Below are 13,420 nucleotides of genomic sequence, written 5' to 3'. Positions count from 1 at the left end.
TGTGACCGCAACCCACAAGTACTAAAACCTCAGAAAATACATAATATATAAATGGACAATAATGTATGCGCCGAAGCTTGAATACTCTTTTTAAACAGATGGTAAGAATATAGAAACCAATTTCAATTCAATTAAAAGTTTATATACATATATTTTTAACAAACACCTAATATACATATATAACAAAATTACTATTTTATTCCAGTTCCTGTTCGCTGGGTAGCTTCTTGGAGTTCCGCGATACACTTGCAATGCTCACCTGATCCCGCAGAACCACAAGGCGGAGAAAAGCCAAATTTAACAGAAAAGCCTGCCCAAGCAGCTCCCTTTGATAGCGCTCAACCTTGGAGTACATTGTGCGCAAATCTGAAGGAAACTGCACTTGATTTTGCAGATTACTCTGTTCGTCTTGATCTCGATAATCCTCCATATTATAGTACGTCCGCATCATGCCAAGAATTGTTTCCTCTGAGGAAACGCGTTCAGTTCCCACCAGATGATTGAAAAGGCGTGCGGTAAGAAAGCGACGAAGGTAAAAGACGTTTGTTTTGCTCTCGTCGGAACTGGTGCGCGACATCAAAGCGTAGCTTAGCATCGAAGTGACTTGCGCCTTCTGGATGTTCACATTCTGTTGGTCAATGCTGCCGGGATTGCTGCTGGCCTGTGCCATTTGTGGGTTCTCCAGGACATAGCAATCAGCTTGGGGTATTTGATGAGCGACATAAAGGCAACGGCGCACAAGTTCGACCAGATGTAATTTCTTGTCGTTTATTTCGTGATGCTGCCAGTGAGTCAGCAGACTAGGTGAGTATTTAGTCTGTGGCAATTCCAGCCTTGCCCAACTAACGCTCGTAACTCCTATCCGCACTCCAACAGTGGACGAAATGCGCAGCCTTTGCTGCTCATCTAAAGCTGGTGTAATAAATGGCGCTGTCCGGGAAGCCTTTGTAGTTTTAGTGCCACTCGAAGCACTGGGCGCCGGTTCCAGCAAACTTTTATAAAACTTGGTAACCACCTTTAAGCCAAAGCCATCAATGAGGAATATATCACTTAGCTCCCGCAGTGGACCGTTTCGCGTCTTCCAGTTGTTCAGTTTGTTAACACGCGCTTTTGTTATATCATATCTAAAAAGAAAGACAGTAACTAAACTATATTTTTTTAATTTGCTAAATACAAACCTTACTAGTTGCTCAGCACCTTGTTGGTTTATTGCATTTAGAATAAGCTTGCTCTGCTCCTCTGTATAAGGCGGCAACTCCAACGGCGGCTCTGCATCTTCAATTATAGGTTCTGCAGGTGGTTGTTTTCCCAATTGCCTAACAAAATTTGCACTTACCGCACACAGCCTACGTTTTATATTAAAAGCAAGCATTATTTAATTCAAGAGTATATAAAAAAAAAAGCAATTCAAAAATGTAATTATGCAAAGCGAACAGGTTGATTGTTAATAATGCTAGGAGTGTGACCAGCCAAAAAAAAAATATTCCAAAATACAAGCAGCTGATCACAGCTGGTGCAGCCAAACAGCTGTTGGCAGCATCCGAATTTTAGGAAACTTAAATAGTTAGTAAACACGCAGTACTGTCTAGGTGTGTTACATACTCTGAAAGTCGGTGCAAAAATTAAATTCACAATGCAGTTTTCCTGGATGAAGCTGGCTATTTATTTGCTAACATTTTTGACATACGCCTATTCTGGTTATGGATCGAGCACAATTGTGCATCTAAGAGATGCAATTATAGCGGCTGAGGCACTTTTCGGCGACGTCTTCAAGAATTTCATCACAATTGTGCGTAAATTTCGTACCGTACATGAGGTATTCGATGCTGCCGTCGAGGAAAACTGTGTATTTCAGTGCCCAGTGCCCGAAGGTGGCGGAACGGGTAAGTAGTTGACGTACACATAGATATTATTATGTAAATGAGATAGCCTTATACTGACGTGTTGTTTGTCTTTCAGCGCCGCGCGCAGTGCAAAATAAGTTCTATGTGCCCACCGCTGATGGCTGCGGTTCTTTGGGTCTGAGAATTAGTACGGAATACCTACCCGCCGTCGAAATGGAAGCATGCTGCAATGCGCATGATATTTGCTACGATACTTGCAATAGCGATAAGGAGCTGTGCGACTTGGATTTCAAGCGTTGTTTATACAGATACTGTGACAGCTATGAAAAATCTATTGCCAGTGATCTAATGATGAAAGGCTGTAAAGCGGCCGCTAAGATGCTATTCACAGGCACCTTGACATTAGGCTGTAAATCTTACTTGGATTCGCAGCAACGCTCATGTTATTGTCCTCCTAGCAAACCAAGTAACTTCAATGGCAACAAGTACACGAATAGCAAGGAAAAACAGCAGAGGCAGAAGTACGGTTGGAAGGACCGTAACGAAATCTAGCACTTAGATAAATATGTTATTTGTTGTTAATAAGTTCATGTTAGTTTTTAGTTATGGTTGTACTTTTTTACCATTTTGACGAATTTTCCTAGCCTAATACCATAGCTAGCAAAGACTCAGTATTTGTTTACAGCGCAGATTTCATGTTTAAAAATGTATAATTTATGATTCAAGCAAAACCTACAAGTTGGCTGAGCATTATGTTAAAAATAAAGAAATTATTTTTAAATTTGGCTCGTTAAATCGGTATTTCTATATAAGGGTCATAGTTATCGATATTTTTGGGCTCAAGACAATAATAAATTCGTTATCGATTCGTCGATTAATTGCTACATATTTTGTCGTTTGCAGCACTACACTGAAACTCTAATTGCATTAACCAGCACTAAAACAACACAAGCGCAGCAAAAAAAAGATTTTGCAACAAACTGAACAAATTTTTTAATGTAGGTTGTCATTTGAAAATTGTTTGCAATGGGCTATGATGTCAATCGCTTTCAAGGCGAAGTAGACGAAGAGCTAACATGTCCCATATGCTCAGGTGTTCTCGAAGATCCACTACAGGTTTGACAATAACTACACTACAACGAAAAACACATTTCATTTTGAGTCTCAAATTATTCCACAGGCGGTCATGTGCGAGCACGCCTTCTGTCGTGGCTGCATAAATGAATGGCTGACACGCCAGCCCACATGCCCAGTTGATCGTAATGCCCTAACTACTGCAAATCTGCGAGCTGTGCCGCGCATATTGCGCAACTTGTTGTCCAGGTAACTATTTTACACGACTCTTGTTTTTCATACCCAACTAATGAGCGTTTTTACAGGCTCTCGATTACCTGTGACAATGCGCCTTATGGCTGCACAGCTGTGTTGAAGTTGGATGCCTACAATTCGCATTTGGAAGACTGCGTGCACAATCCAAAGCGTCCATTTCCCTGCGAAAAAGGCTGTGGCTTTGACATACCCAAGGACGAGCTCAAGGATCATAACTGTGTGCGTGAGCTGCGTGTGTTGATTGTGAAGCAAACAGAGCAAATAGGCCAACTGAAAACGGAAATAACCGATCAGCAGCTAACTATCAATGAATTGAAGCGAGAACTGCAGCTATTTAAAGATTTTATGCGTGCCATGCGCGTCTCAAATCCGGCAATGCGCGCGATTGCTGATCAAATGGAACGTGATGAAGTGATACGATGGAGCAGCGCTTTAGCCAGAGCGCGTGTTACACGCTGGGGCGGCATGATTTCCACTCCCGATGATGCACTGCAGGTAAATGAGTGAATAATTAATGATAGCAGTTAAAATTGTATATATGTATTAATATGCAACGGTCTTACAGCTGATGATTAAGCGTGCTTTATCGGAGTCTGGTTGCCCGCCACATATACTGGATAGCTTAATGGAGAACTGCCACGAGCGACGCTGGCCCCGTGGCCTCAGCTCTTTAGAAACGCGCCAAAACAATCGACGCATCTATGACAATTATGTATGCAGACGCATACCAGGTGAGTTTGCGTGGCAATTAAATTAATTAGTTAAACAGTGTCCCTGACTAAACAAAGGCTTTGTGATTGCAGGTAAACAGGCAGTGCTTGTGCTGAGCTGTGACAACGTGCACATGACTGAGGATGTGATGGTCGAGCCGGGTCTGGTTATGATCTTTGCGCATGGAATCGAGTAATCGAGTTTCTCATGCGGCAGCTACATTCAACTAATTAGTAACTAAATACTTAATTGTATATCAAACAGTGCTCAGTTTTGTTGTTTTCTCGAAATAATGCATATACCTAAGCATCAACACACTCATACACATACAAACACACAGACACGCACACACCCACACATTTGTCATATTAATCATTTTAGCATTAATATTAACTCGAATGCACTCTCAGAACTAAAAGCAAACAAAATACAAACCATTCAGCGCCTCATGACGACTTTCAAGTTGTAGTAAAGAAATTTATATAGAACTTTGTTCCCCCACAAACAAAACCACATGTCGTTTATGATGTATTTGCACATACGCACATGTATACCCTCGCACATGTCTGTGTTTGTGGTAATCATATTTTTGTAATTAAGCGATCTCAGCAAACAAACTTTTGTTATTGTTCTCTTCAATTTCGCTGGATGCATTCAATTTGTGTCTCTTATATAATTGTGGCTTTTATTTAAGAAACTTAAATAATTTACTTAATGTGTAATTAAATTAAAAGAAATTTTAAGTATTCCATATTTTTATCAAATAAAACAGAATCTCAAGTGTAAGCAAATTGTATTTGACTTTGTTTAGCTCAGCTGCGCAATCGCATTAAAAAAGTTTATTGGGTTGCATTATCTCAGCTTTACGTTGCCCCCACGCACACACTCACACACATCCCAGCACACACAAGAGTTCTGGGCATCATCTGTTCCCGAAAAGGAAATCCAATAAGTCGCCTAACCAATGCAACAGTAACAACGATATCAAACTGGTTCCTGTCTGAGCTTTGAAAAAAAAAAAAAAGAACCACAAACCGGTTTCGGCTTTCGTAGACATGTTTTTTGTTTTGTGCGACTCATTATACAAACAATTGTTTAAATGATTTGTCTTCTGCGTGTCGACGCTGTTTTGCTTTCTTACATATGCCAGAAATCGATTAACGTATGCGCAGATTAGCCAAAATTTAAATATCAATAGCGGTTTTAGCACTTCCCGCCGTCAGGGGGCGCCCCCTGGCGCTTGAAAAGTGAGAGTATCAGTGGAATAAACCGCAATCAGCGCGCTCAGCTTCCAACAGTTGTCTACGCATCGCCGTTGCGTTCGGACGTGCCGTTGGAGTATTCAAAAAGTTTTCACCGCAATCGTTTAATAACGCCATGAATTTGTCAATTTGTATGCTAATCTTTGCGGCCGTTTGCCTTGCTGCGACGTCGGCAACGACACAGCTGAGGCAACGCAACGAGAAGCAGGTTCTGGAGGAATTGCGTAAATATCAAAAACTAATCAATTCCTATTGAATAACAATACTAATTGATGTGTTCGATCGCACAGCTCGAAAGGGCGCTACCATCGAGGAGGTTGTGCTCGAGTCTAATCTGCACATCAGGCCCAAGGCACGACAGAACGTGAGACGTGTTCGATCGCTGCTGGATGAGACACTAAATGAAATCTATGCGGCGCACAAGCGAGTGAAGCGTCAGGGACGCTTCCGTGGTGGATTTGGCAGCAACTCGCAAGTTGACACAAGGGCAGGCGGGGCTTTGAGTGGCGTCAATGTGGGTGCTAATCGTTATGGCGGCACTGCCGGCGCCAATGTCAACTTCCAGCCATTTGGTCCCTTGGGCCCCAACGGCTACAACCAGGAACAGACAGCCTCCAATGGTGCAGCGAGTAGCAACTTCAACGATCGCTTCAATTCCGGCTCATCGGCGGCCAATGCTCAGGCCCAGGGCTTCCAGTCGCAAAGTAATCTTGGCTCTTTCGGCGCCTCCTCCACCAGCACGGCCACTCAATCGCAAAACTTGAGTCCATTCGGTAACAGCAACTCCGCCGGTGCCTCCCACAGCCAAGTCTTCAAACTCCCCAACGGCCAGACCATCAATTTCGCCTCCACCAACAATTTCGCCAATAGCGGCTTTGGTAACACCGCCGGCAGCCATGGTGGAGCGGTCTCTGTGACAGGTTAATGACATTAATATTATACGAAAATGTTGTGCAACTATGTGGAATCGATGTCCAATTTCTACTCTTCTAACACCTGGGGCACTTTCGAATTTTTTTGCAAAATTATTAACAAAAGAAACTGGAAACTGGAATTGCCCACACACACACACACACGCACACACGTAACAGCATATACAACTTATTTGCTTACCAATTAGTGGCCATTAACCGGAGTCTGCCAACTCCGAAATATATCGCATGTCAATTTGATTAAAATGTTTGAGCTTTAGTTTTATTATTGTTTGTTTATGATATCGGCTTAATCGTAACTTAGTCGGATTCGCTTTCGCTCTCTGATTGGAAATCGCCCACTTCAATGGAGAATGTGTACTCCTGATCGCATCCCAGGTATGAATCGCTCATGTAGTACAGCGTATAATCGTGCTTGCCTGGACTGGGCGCCACAAAGTCCAGCTTGACTTTGGCCTTTTGCTGCAGCGTCAGGCGTTTGATGGAGAGAAGCGAATTGGTCTTTGGATCACCGATGACCACCCACCAGCCCTCCTCGCGCTTCTGCGGGAAGAATGGCGCTATAACCGGGCCGGTAACCTCATCCTCACGCTCCAGCTGCACCACCACATTAACTGTGGATCCAGAATTGATGCGATCCTTATCAACAACCTCGTAGTTGAGCTCGATGTTGGGATAGCGATTGCAGAAGCGTGCCACATCGGCCATTTGCACATCGGACAACTGCAGCAGACGTGTGCGATCCTCGTCCTCCAGCTCCATTATGTCGAAAACAGTTTCAATTTTCTGCAAGCATATCAAATGAGAATTAACAGAGATCCAAATTTACTTCTTTCTTAATCTTACCTTTTCTGTGCAGCGTTTTATGATATCAGCATTGAAGTGTGGCAGCTGCCGCAAGTACGAATCCTTGCTCCACATAGCCTGCGTAACCATTTGAGCCAGTTCCATGGCAGCCACAGCTGGCGATAGCCAGCCATTGGAGCTCAGCACATCCACACAGGCCTGTATCAGGCGTATAGCTTTGCTGAGTATCTGCTCCGTGTCACCCTGAAGCTCTGGACCCAACTGCAGACGCGAGAGATGGGCTTGAAGCAACAAGTTGGTCTTAATGTGAGGATCATTGAATCTGCAAGGAATTGAAAGTACATTTAATGAAAAATAGAAGCAAAATTAATTATATTCCAGTATTTACTTGGGTGCTGTTTCATTGGGTCCAGTTAGCTTGTTGGGCAAGCGCTGGGAGAGCGTGCGCAGAACCTGCTCCTCGTGGTGCCGCACTACAACATCCTCATACTCCGCTGCCGATGAAATGATCTCCAACAGGCCTCGCACTTTGGTCTTGCTGTTAAGCGACAAACTGAAGAGCTCTGCAAGAAATTGTTTTAGGATTAGACAGGATTACTAAAGAGAAAACAAACTTAGATCGTACCTATAGTTGTATAGTTGATGTAGTAGTAGGCGGCAATCATGCCCAGATTCAATGGCAACGTATCCATGTCATCCTCAACGCTTATGCACTTGGATTGCTCCAGATCGCTGAGCGTGTTCTCCACAAGCTCCGACAGATGATCGGATAAATGGCGATGCGTCACACCCTGTAGATTGTAGTAGTTGGGATTCTGGGTTAGTCTTCGATAGAGGAATGTCCACGTTAGATAATCGACGGCATCCTGTTTGTTCTCAATGGTTTTGGTGACCACCTCGGCATTGAAATGATCGTGCAAACGGTGATCCAAATGGCTTTCGATCGGCAGAGGCTCGTTGATGAATTTCTTGAAGAAATCCTTCTTGGAACTCTGACACATCAGCACGCACTTAGCATCCGCATCCTCGTTGGGTCTATTGGCGCGTCCAATCATTTGGAGGACATCCGTAATGGGATAGTCTTCGTACGAATGATTTTTGCCATTGTAGAACTGGGTGTCCATGACAATAACAAGATGTGCCGAAATGCTCATGCCCCAACAGAGATCCCGAGAGACAACGGCCAGCTGCACAGCGCCCGAATCGAAGAGCTGCTCGACCAGGCGATGATCTGAGGCAGACAAGCCCTCGTGTAGATAAGCAACGCCCTGAGCCAGCGTCTCCTTCAACGTTTTGTCCGACATGCGCTCGAGGAAGGGCTGGATATCGTCCTCCTCGGCATGGAAGAACCGATTCGGCTGCAGATCCGAGGCAGCATACGTCAGTATATCGATGGCTGTGAGGCGCGCCTGTTTGCGCGATGATACAAATACAATTACGGGTTTATGCGGGCTGTACTTGAGTATGGCATTGTACACGGGCTTGGACATGGTTGCAATGCGTGTGGCATTGTGGGTGACATTGAAGCCCTGTATGTGCAGCTCCAGAGGTATGGGTCGTACGCTCGGATGAAAGTTGAACGTGGCATTGGGATTGCAGCCGAGCCACTGGGCCACATCGCGAGCATCTGTCAACGAGGCGGAGAGGGCCACGATGCGAATCTGCTTTTCAATTTGGGAGCTGATATAACGCATGCGCGAGCAGACGATCTCCATGACGGGACCCTCCTCGCCGCCCACCAGCTGCAGTTCATCGACAATGAAGAGATTGATCTGCTGCACATTCTTACGCTGCTTCCAGCGACGCGACAGCACGTCCCACTTGTCCGCGGTGGTTATAATCAATTGTCCCTTGGCAATGAGCTTAAGATCCGTGCCCGTTTCGCCAGTCAGTTTGACCACCTTGATATCCAGACTGCCAAACTTGGCATGCCAGTCGGCGAAGACCAGATCGGCCAGCGCCTCTTGGGACACCAGATAGACGCAACGTCCTTCGCTGCTCTGGCTAAACAAGCGCATGATGGCAAATTCGGCAATGGTCATCTTGCCAGATCCCGTTGGAGCACCCACAAAGACATTCTCATCGCTGTTGTAGACGGCGTTGAAGACCTGCGTCTGGATGGGATTGAACTGCGGGAAACGTTGCGAATAGAATGCCTCGAACTTGGGCTGGCGCAAAGCGCTAATGGGCAGCGGCTGCAAGTCCAGCAGTTCCGTTGGTGGCATGTTCTTCTCGGGCAAAATGAGATGCCTGAAGGACACGGGCAGCTGTGTTTCGGCTCCTATCCAGCGATCGGAGACAATGCGTAGAAAATATTGTGGGGGCAAAGGCTCAAAAACTGGCACAAAGAACTTCAGCTGATGCTCATCCTGTGCATACTTCTGTTTGAGCAAGAAGAATTCATGATGCAATATCAGCTCCGAGTCCACATCCTCAATCAACACCCAGAAACCTTCCGATTGCCCGTGCACCTTTTCATCCCACTGAAAATCGGGGGTTATTGTTAGCTCCACGCGCAGCGTTGATCGCGTTATGGGCTGGATGTGCGTAGACAGCTCGAGTTTGGGAAACTGATGCACGAATTTGTGTATGGTCTTGCCCAGCTTGGGCACACGTATCAGCTCGCCCAGCTCATGCGGCTCCAGGTCGTACAGACGCTGCCAAGGAAAGTGTTTCTTCTCTAGCTTCTTCGCGATTTCATCAGGCATCTTCTTGAATTGGCGCAACGGCGTCATCGACTGCCACATGCGACGATCAATCATCTTGCACAGCGTCAGCGTTTTATCCGCCAACTGCGCCCAGCCACGCGTCAGCACAATCTCGAAGATGGCGCGCATTAGACGGGCAGCCGATTGTGTGATGAATACCATGTCAGACATCAAGGCGAAACCCTCCAGCTTGAGCTGAGAGATGTACGCCTGCAGCAGCACATTCACCTTGGCGCTGTGCTCCTCAATGGATTCCTTGATGGGTATGGGCACTCGCTCCATAAGCTTCTGCAGCTCCAGTTTCTCCTCCTCGCGTACAGAGATGTGCTTGAACTCCGACGACAAAGAAAACACACGGAATAACTCGATTTCACTCAGAGTTTGCTTTAGCAACTGATTGTAGGTCAACATTGTCTCATGGGTCAGGTAATAGTGGGATGCAATGCGGCCCAGATCCGTGACCTGGAAGTGGCCCGTCTTGCGGTCGTATTTGATCAAGCCACTGCGTTCCAGACTACAGGCAGCCGTATGCAGCAAATCCGCGCGATGCTGCTCCAGTAGCGGATCTGCTTTGATCGCATCATGCGAAACGCCATACAACGTGGGATTGCGAAGCATGCGTATGTAGAGGTATGTATAGCCCAGCCAATTGACTGCATCCTGCAGATGTTGCACGGTGCCAAGCACAATCTCAGCATTCAGCATGTCCGGCAACTTGGAAATGAACTGCGATTCAATGGGCAGCTGCTGATTGAGCAGCGATAGATAAAACTGCAGCTCGCTGTGGTTCGTAATGAGTATGCCCTCGCCCTTGGTGTCATACTGTGGCCGACCGGCACGTCCCAACATCTGCAGCACATCCAAGGCGCTCAACTCCACCCAGCGGCCCTTCTCCGGATTGTACACTTGTGTGCCCTTGATGATGACCGTGTGGGCGGGCAAATTCACACCCCAAGCCAAGGTGGCCGTCGACACCAGCACCTGAATATGCCGATCAGCAAAGAGATCCTCAACTAGCGTACGATCCACGCGCGTCATGCCAGCATGATGTATGGCAAAACCATATGGCAGCAATTCCTTTAGCTCTGTATTCTTCACCTGCTCCGCCTCGGTACGCAGCACTTCCATGCTGGCCGAGCCCTCGCGCAGAAAACTGCCCAGCGTGTCCTGCTCGAGGCACATGTCGCGCACTGCACGCGCCGTCTTGCCCGTCTCTTTGCGGGAGTGCACAAAGACTAGCACCTGGTTGCGACCAGCATGCTCCATGGTCTTTTCATACACGATCTCGTTCATGACCTGTGTGGAAATAAGAGATCATTATATTAACTGGAATTCTATTTTTTTTATAGAGTTTGACACGCACCTGGAATCGCTTCAAAGCCTTCTTCTCGGTCACACCAATATACTGTTGCTCCAGCGCCACCGGTCGATAGCTGTTGTCGAAATAGAAGAGACCCTTGTCGGGCTTCACACGCAGAAATGTGGCCACGTCCTGGTAGTTGGGCAGCGTGGCAGACAGACCAACCAGACGCACATCCTCCTGAGTGGTCTCAATGTTGCGTATGGTACGTGCCACGAGCGCCTCAAGCACCGGTCCACGCTCGTCGTGCAACAAATGGATCTCATCAATGATGACCAAACGCACCAGGCTCACAAATGTCCGCTCGCCACCCTTGCGTGTGATGATATCCCACTTCTCAGGTGTGCACACGATCACCTGTGTTGCGGCAATTTGCTCTCGCGTTAGCTGATGATCACCCGTCAACTCAGAGACAGTCAGATTGTAGCAGGCCAGACGGCGTCCGAAGTTTCCTACCATTTCCTGTACCAGAGATTTCATGGGTGCCACATAGATGATTTTGAAGTCTTGTGCATTGATGGTTCCATCCTCGTTTATATGCTTGCCAATCTCCCGCATCATTGTGAGTAAGGCGACATTCGTTTTACCTGCACCAGTAGGGGCACAAAGCAGCATATTCTCATCGCTGTCCAAAGCGGCTTTGTAGAGCCGGCTCTGAATGCGATTCAAGGTCTTGAAGCCATCGAACACTGGCTGAACATACTTGGGCAATTTGTCAATCGGCTGCAGCTCCTCGTCCGCCTCGAAGGGAACTTGCTTGAGAGCGGGCACATGCACCTCCTCGTATCCCTTGCGCTGCTTGCGATAACTGCCGTCGGGCAGCTGGCAACGCTTGTTGGCCATGAAATGCGAGCCCTGGGTAAAGGCTAGCTCATCCAGTTCCAGCAGTTGGCGTACACCAGGCACTTGACCAGCAGCAGCGGCTCCACCATCGTCAGCATCGCCCTTGCCACGCTTGTTGGCTCGCGCATCCGCCTCCTCCTGCTCATCGGCCTTGCCAGTGTCCAGCTGACGCAATATTTTTGCCAGCGCCGTATTGCCACGCATCTTTTCCCGTATGCGCTGCCTCTCGCTATCTGTTTGTGCGGACGCTAACATGGTACAGTAGAGTATCATCTGACGATTCAATTTCAGTTGCTTAATGAAGTCAAAGCAATCGTAGCCCAGCAGCAGAACCAACTGATTCTCACAGTCGCGTTCATCGGCGGCATCCTTTAGTATCTTGAGGACATCGGCAGCTTTGCTCTGGGAAACCATCGCATCCTTGTAGTACTTGCTGAGGCAGCGCTGCAGCCAGTAGGCATCAATGTCCAATGGATGCAGCGAACGATCCTTCTTTACATTACTTGCAGCCTCCTCGCTGGCGAGCTGTAAATTAAAATAATAAATGTATGTTTTAATATAAGCATAATTAATGCTACTTACATTTTCGGCGTGCAGTGTATGATCAATGCGCGCTTCTTCGCCCTCATCCTGTGCATCGTCGTCACGTATCTCGCCATACATATCATTGTCACTCTCCTCTTCAGACTCCTCGAACTGTACATTAATGCCGTAAGTATCATCAATTTGCTCATCATTATTGGTAGCTGCCGTCAGAGCATTCACTGCATCGCTGCCGAAGTCGGTGATTTTCTTGCCAAGATTCACGAGCAGGGCAAAGCGTTCATCTGTCACTTCACCTAGCAAACTGTCCACCTCCCGTTTGCGATCGCGATCTTTAAGCCGCTCATTTTTAAGCACAGCCAAAATTTCATCTGCAGCGCCACATAAAATGTCGCGTGGCTGATCGCCCAGTGCCTCCTGTATGAAACTCAATAGCACCTCGTAGGTCTGACGAGTCTCCTGCGTCTTTGGGCGATAGACAATGCCTACCATTTCATCAATACCCTCTGATAGCAATGTGGCGCCCTTCATGCGCTCAAAATCGTACTGCGCCTCGTCACGCTTTTGACGCTTGACTTTGCGCTCCTCCGTTTTTTCCGGCTTTGTACGCTGATAGCGATCACCCATGCGAGTGCCATCCAATTTGCCCACCAGAGAGCACACCTCGCCGGTGGCTTCATCACGACGCGGACGCTCGATGAGACGTACATCAGCTTGCAGCACAAGATTCGAGTTCTGTATGGAAGAGAATAGAAATTAAGAAACATTTTTCGGCAAACGTTTACCGCATGTGGTGGCCGCTTTTCTTCCTTTTATTTTTTAATACTTACCGCCTTGTACTCATACTGCAATTGACGTGCTGCGGCGTCCGCCATATTTGTTTAGCTAGTTGTTATCGTTTTAAGTGCCGGATTAACTTATTTTTGCAATTTTAAAGCGGCAAAAATACTTTTTTCGCTGTTTATTGGCTGGCTTTGCGATAAAGATGTATTCGAATCGATAATAATTAGTTATTGATATCGATTATTCATATACATCGATAAGAGTTGTGTTTATTGAGTTCCTTTTTTTCAACACTAGT

General features: G+C 46.7%; 5 protein-coding genes across 6 annotated transcripts; 3 read left to right on the top strand and 2 right to left on the bottom strand.

Moving 5' to 3' along the window:
* Positions 1-126: 126 nt before the first annotated feature.
* Positions 127-1,524, bottom strand: LOC108612340 (transcription elongation factor, mitochondrial). The gene is made up of 2 exons (XM_018005219.2): positions 1,179-1,524; positions 127-1,124 (listed from the first exon to the last, which is right to left on the bottom strand). Exons 1-2 carry the CDS (start codon positions 1,370-1,372, stop codon positions 197-199), a joined length of 1,122 nt encoding a protein of 373 aa, XP_017860708.2. The 5' UTR covers positions 1,373-1,524; the 3' UTR covers positions 127-196.
* Positions 1,525-1,633: 109 nt separating this feature from the next.
* On the top strand, positions 1,634-2,639 carry GXIVsPLA2 (phospholipase A2 group XII). The gene is made up of 2 exons (XM_018005217.2): positions 1,634-1,883; positions 1,960-2,639. Exons 1-2 carry the CDS (start codon positions 1,634-1,636, stop codon positions 2,394-2,396), a joined length of 687 nt encoding a protein of 228 aa, XP_017860706.2. The 3' UTR covers positions 2,397-2,639.
* A 93-nt stretch (positions 2,640-2,732) lies between these two features.
* On the top strand, positions 2,733-4,675 carry elgi (E3 ubiquitin-protein ligase NRDP1 elgi). Of its 2 annotated transcripts, none has more exons than XM_089467553.1 (5): positions 2,733-2,960; positions 3,025-3,167; positions 3,224-3,668; positions 3,739-3,904; positions 3,977-4,675. In XM_089467553.1, exons 1-5 carry the CDS (start codon positions 2,871-2,873, stop codon positions 4,078-4,080), a joined length of 948 nt encoding a protein of 315 aa, XP_089323679.1. In that variant the 5' UTR covers positions 2,733-2,870; the 3' UTR covers positions 4,081-4,675. The 2 variants fall into 2 exon arrangements, with proteins under 2 accessions (XP_089323679.1, XP_089323678.1); XM_089467552.1 differs by having other exon boundaries at positions 3,962-4,675.
* A 290-nt stretch (positions 4,676-4,965) lies between these two features.
* On the top strand, positions 4,966-6,337 carry LOC149269182 (uncharacterized). The gene is made up of 2 exons (XM_089467557.1): positions 4,966-5,370; positions 5,437-6,337. Exons 1-2 carry the CDS (start codon positions 5,262-5,264, stop codon positions 6,069-6,071), a joined length of 744 nt encoding a protein of 247 aa, XP_089323683.1. The 5' UTR covers positions 4,966-5,261; the 3' UTR covers positions 6,072-6,337.
* On the bottom strand, positions 6,314-13,350 carry Brr2 (U5 small nuclear ribonucleoprotein l(3)72Ab). The gene is made up of 7 exons (XM_089467524.1): positions 13,170-13,350; positions 12,379-13,074; positions 10,957-12,321; positions 7,511-10,889; positions 7,274-7,448; positions 6,925-7,207; positions 6,314-6,864 (listed from the first exon to the last, which is right to left on the bottom strand). The coding sequence occupies exons 1-7, from the start codon at positions 13,212-13,214 to the stop codon at positions 6,379-6,381; spliced, it is 6,429 nt and encodes a 2,142-aa protein (XP_089323650.1). The 5' UTR covers positions 13,215-13,350; the 3' UTR covers positions 6,314-6,378.
* Positions 13,351-13,420: the final 70 nt, after the last annotated feature.

Source organism: Drosophila arizonae, chromosome 4 (assembly GCF_054131065.1).
Source record: "Drosophila arizonae isolate 15081-1271.41 chromosome 4, UAZ_ARI_1.0, whole genome shotgun sequence".
Lineage (NCBI taxonomy): Eukaryota > Metazoa > Arthropoda > Insecta > Diptera > Drosophilidae > Drosophila > Drosophila arizonae.
This window is presented reverse-complemented; position numbering and strand designations above follow the sequence as displayed.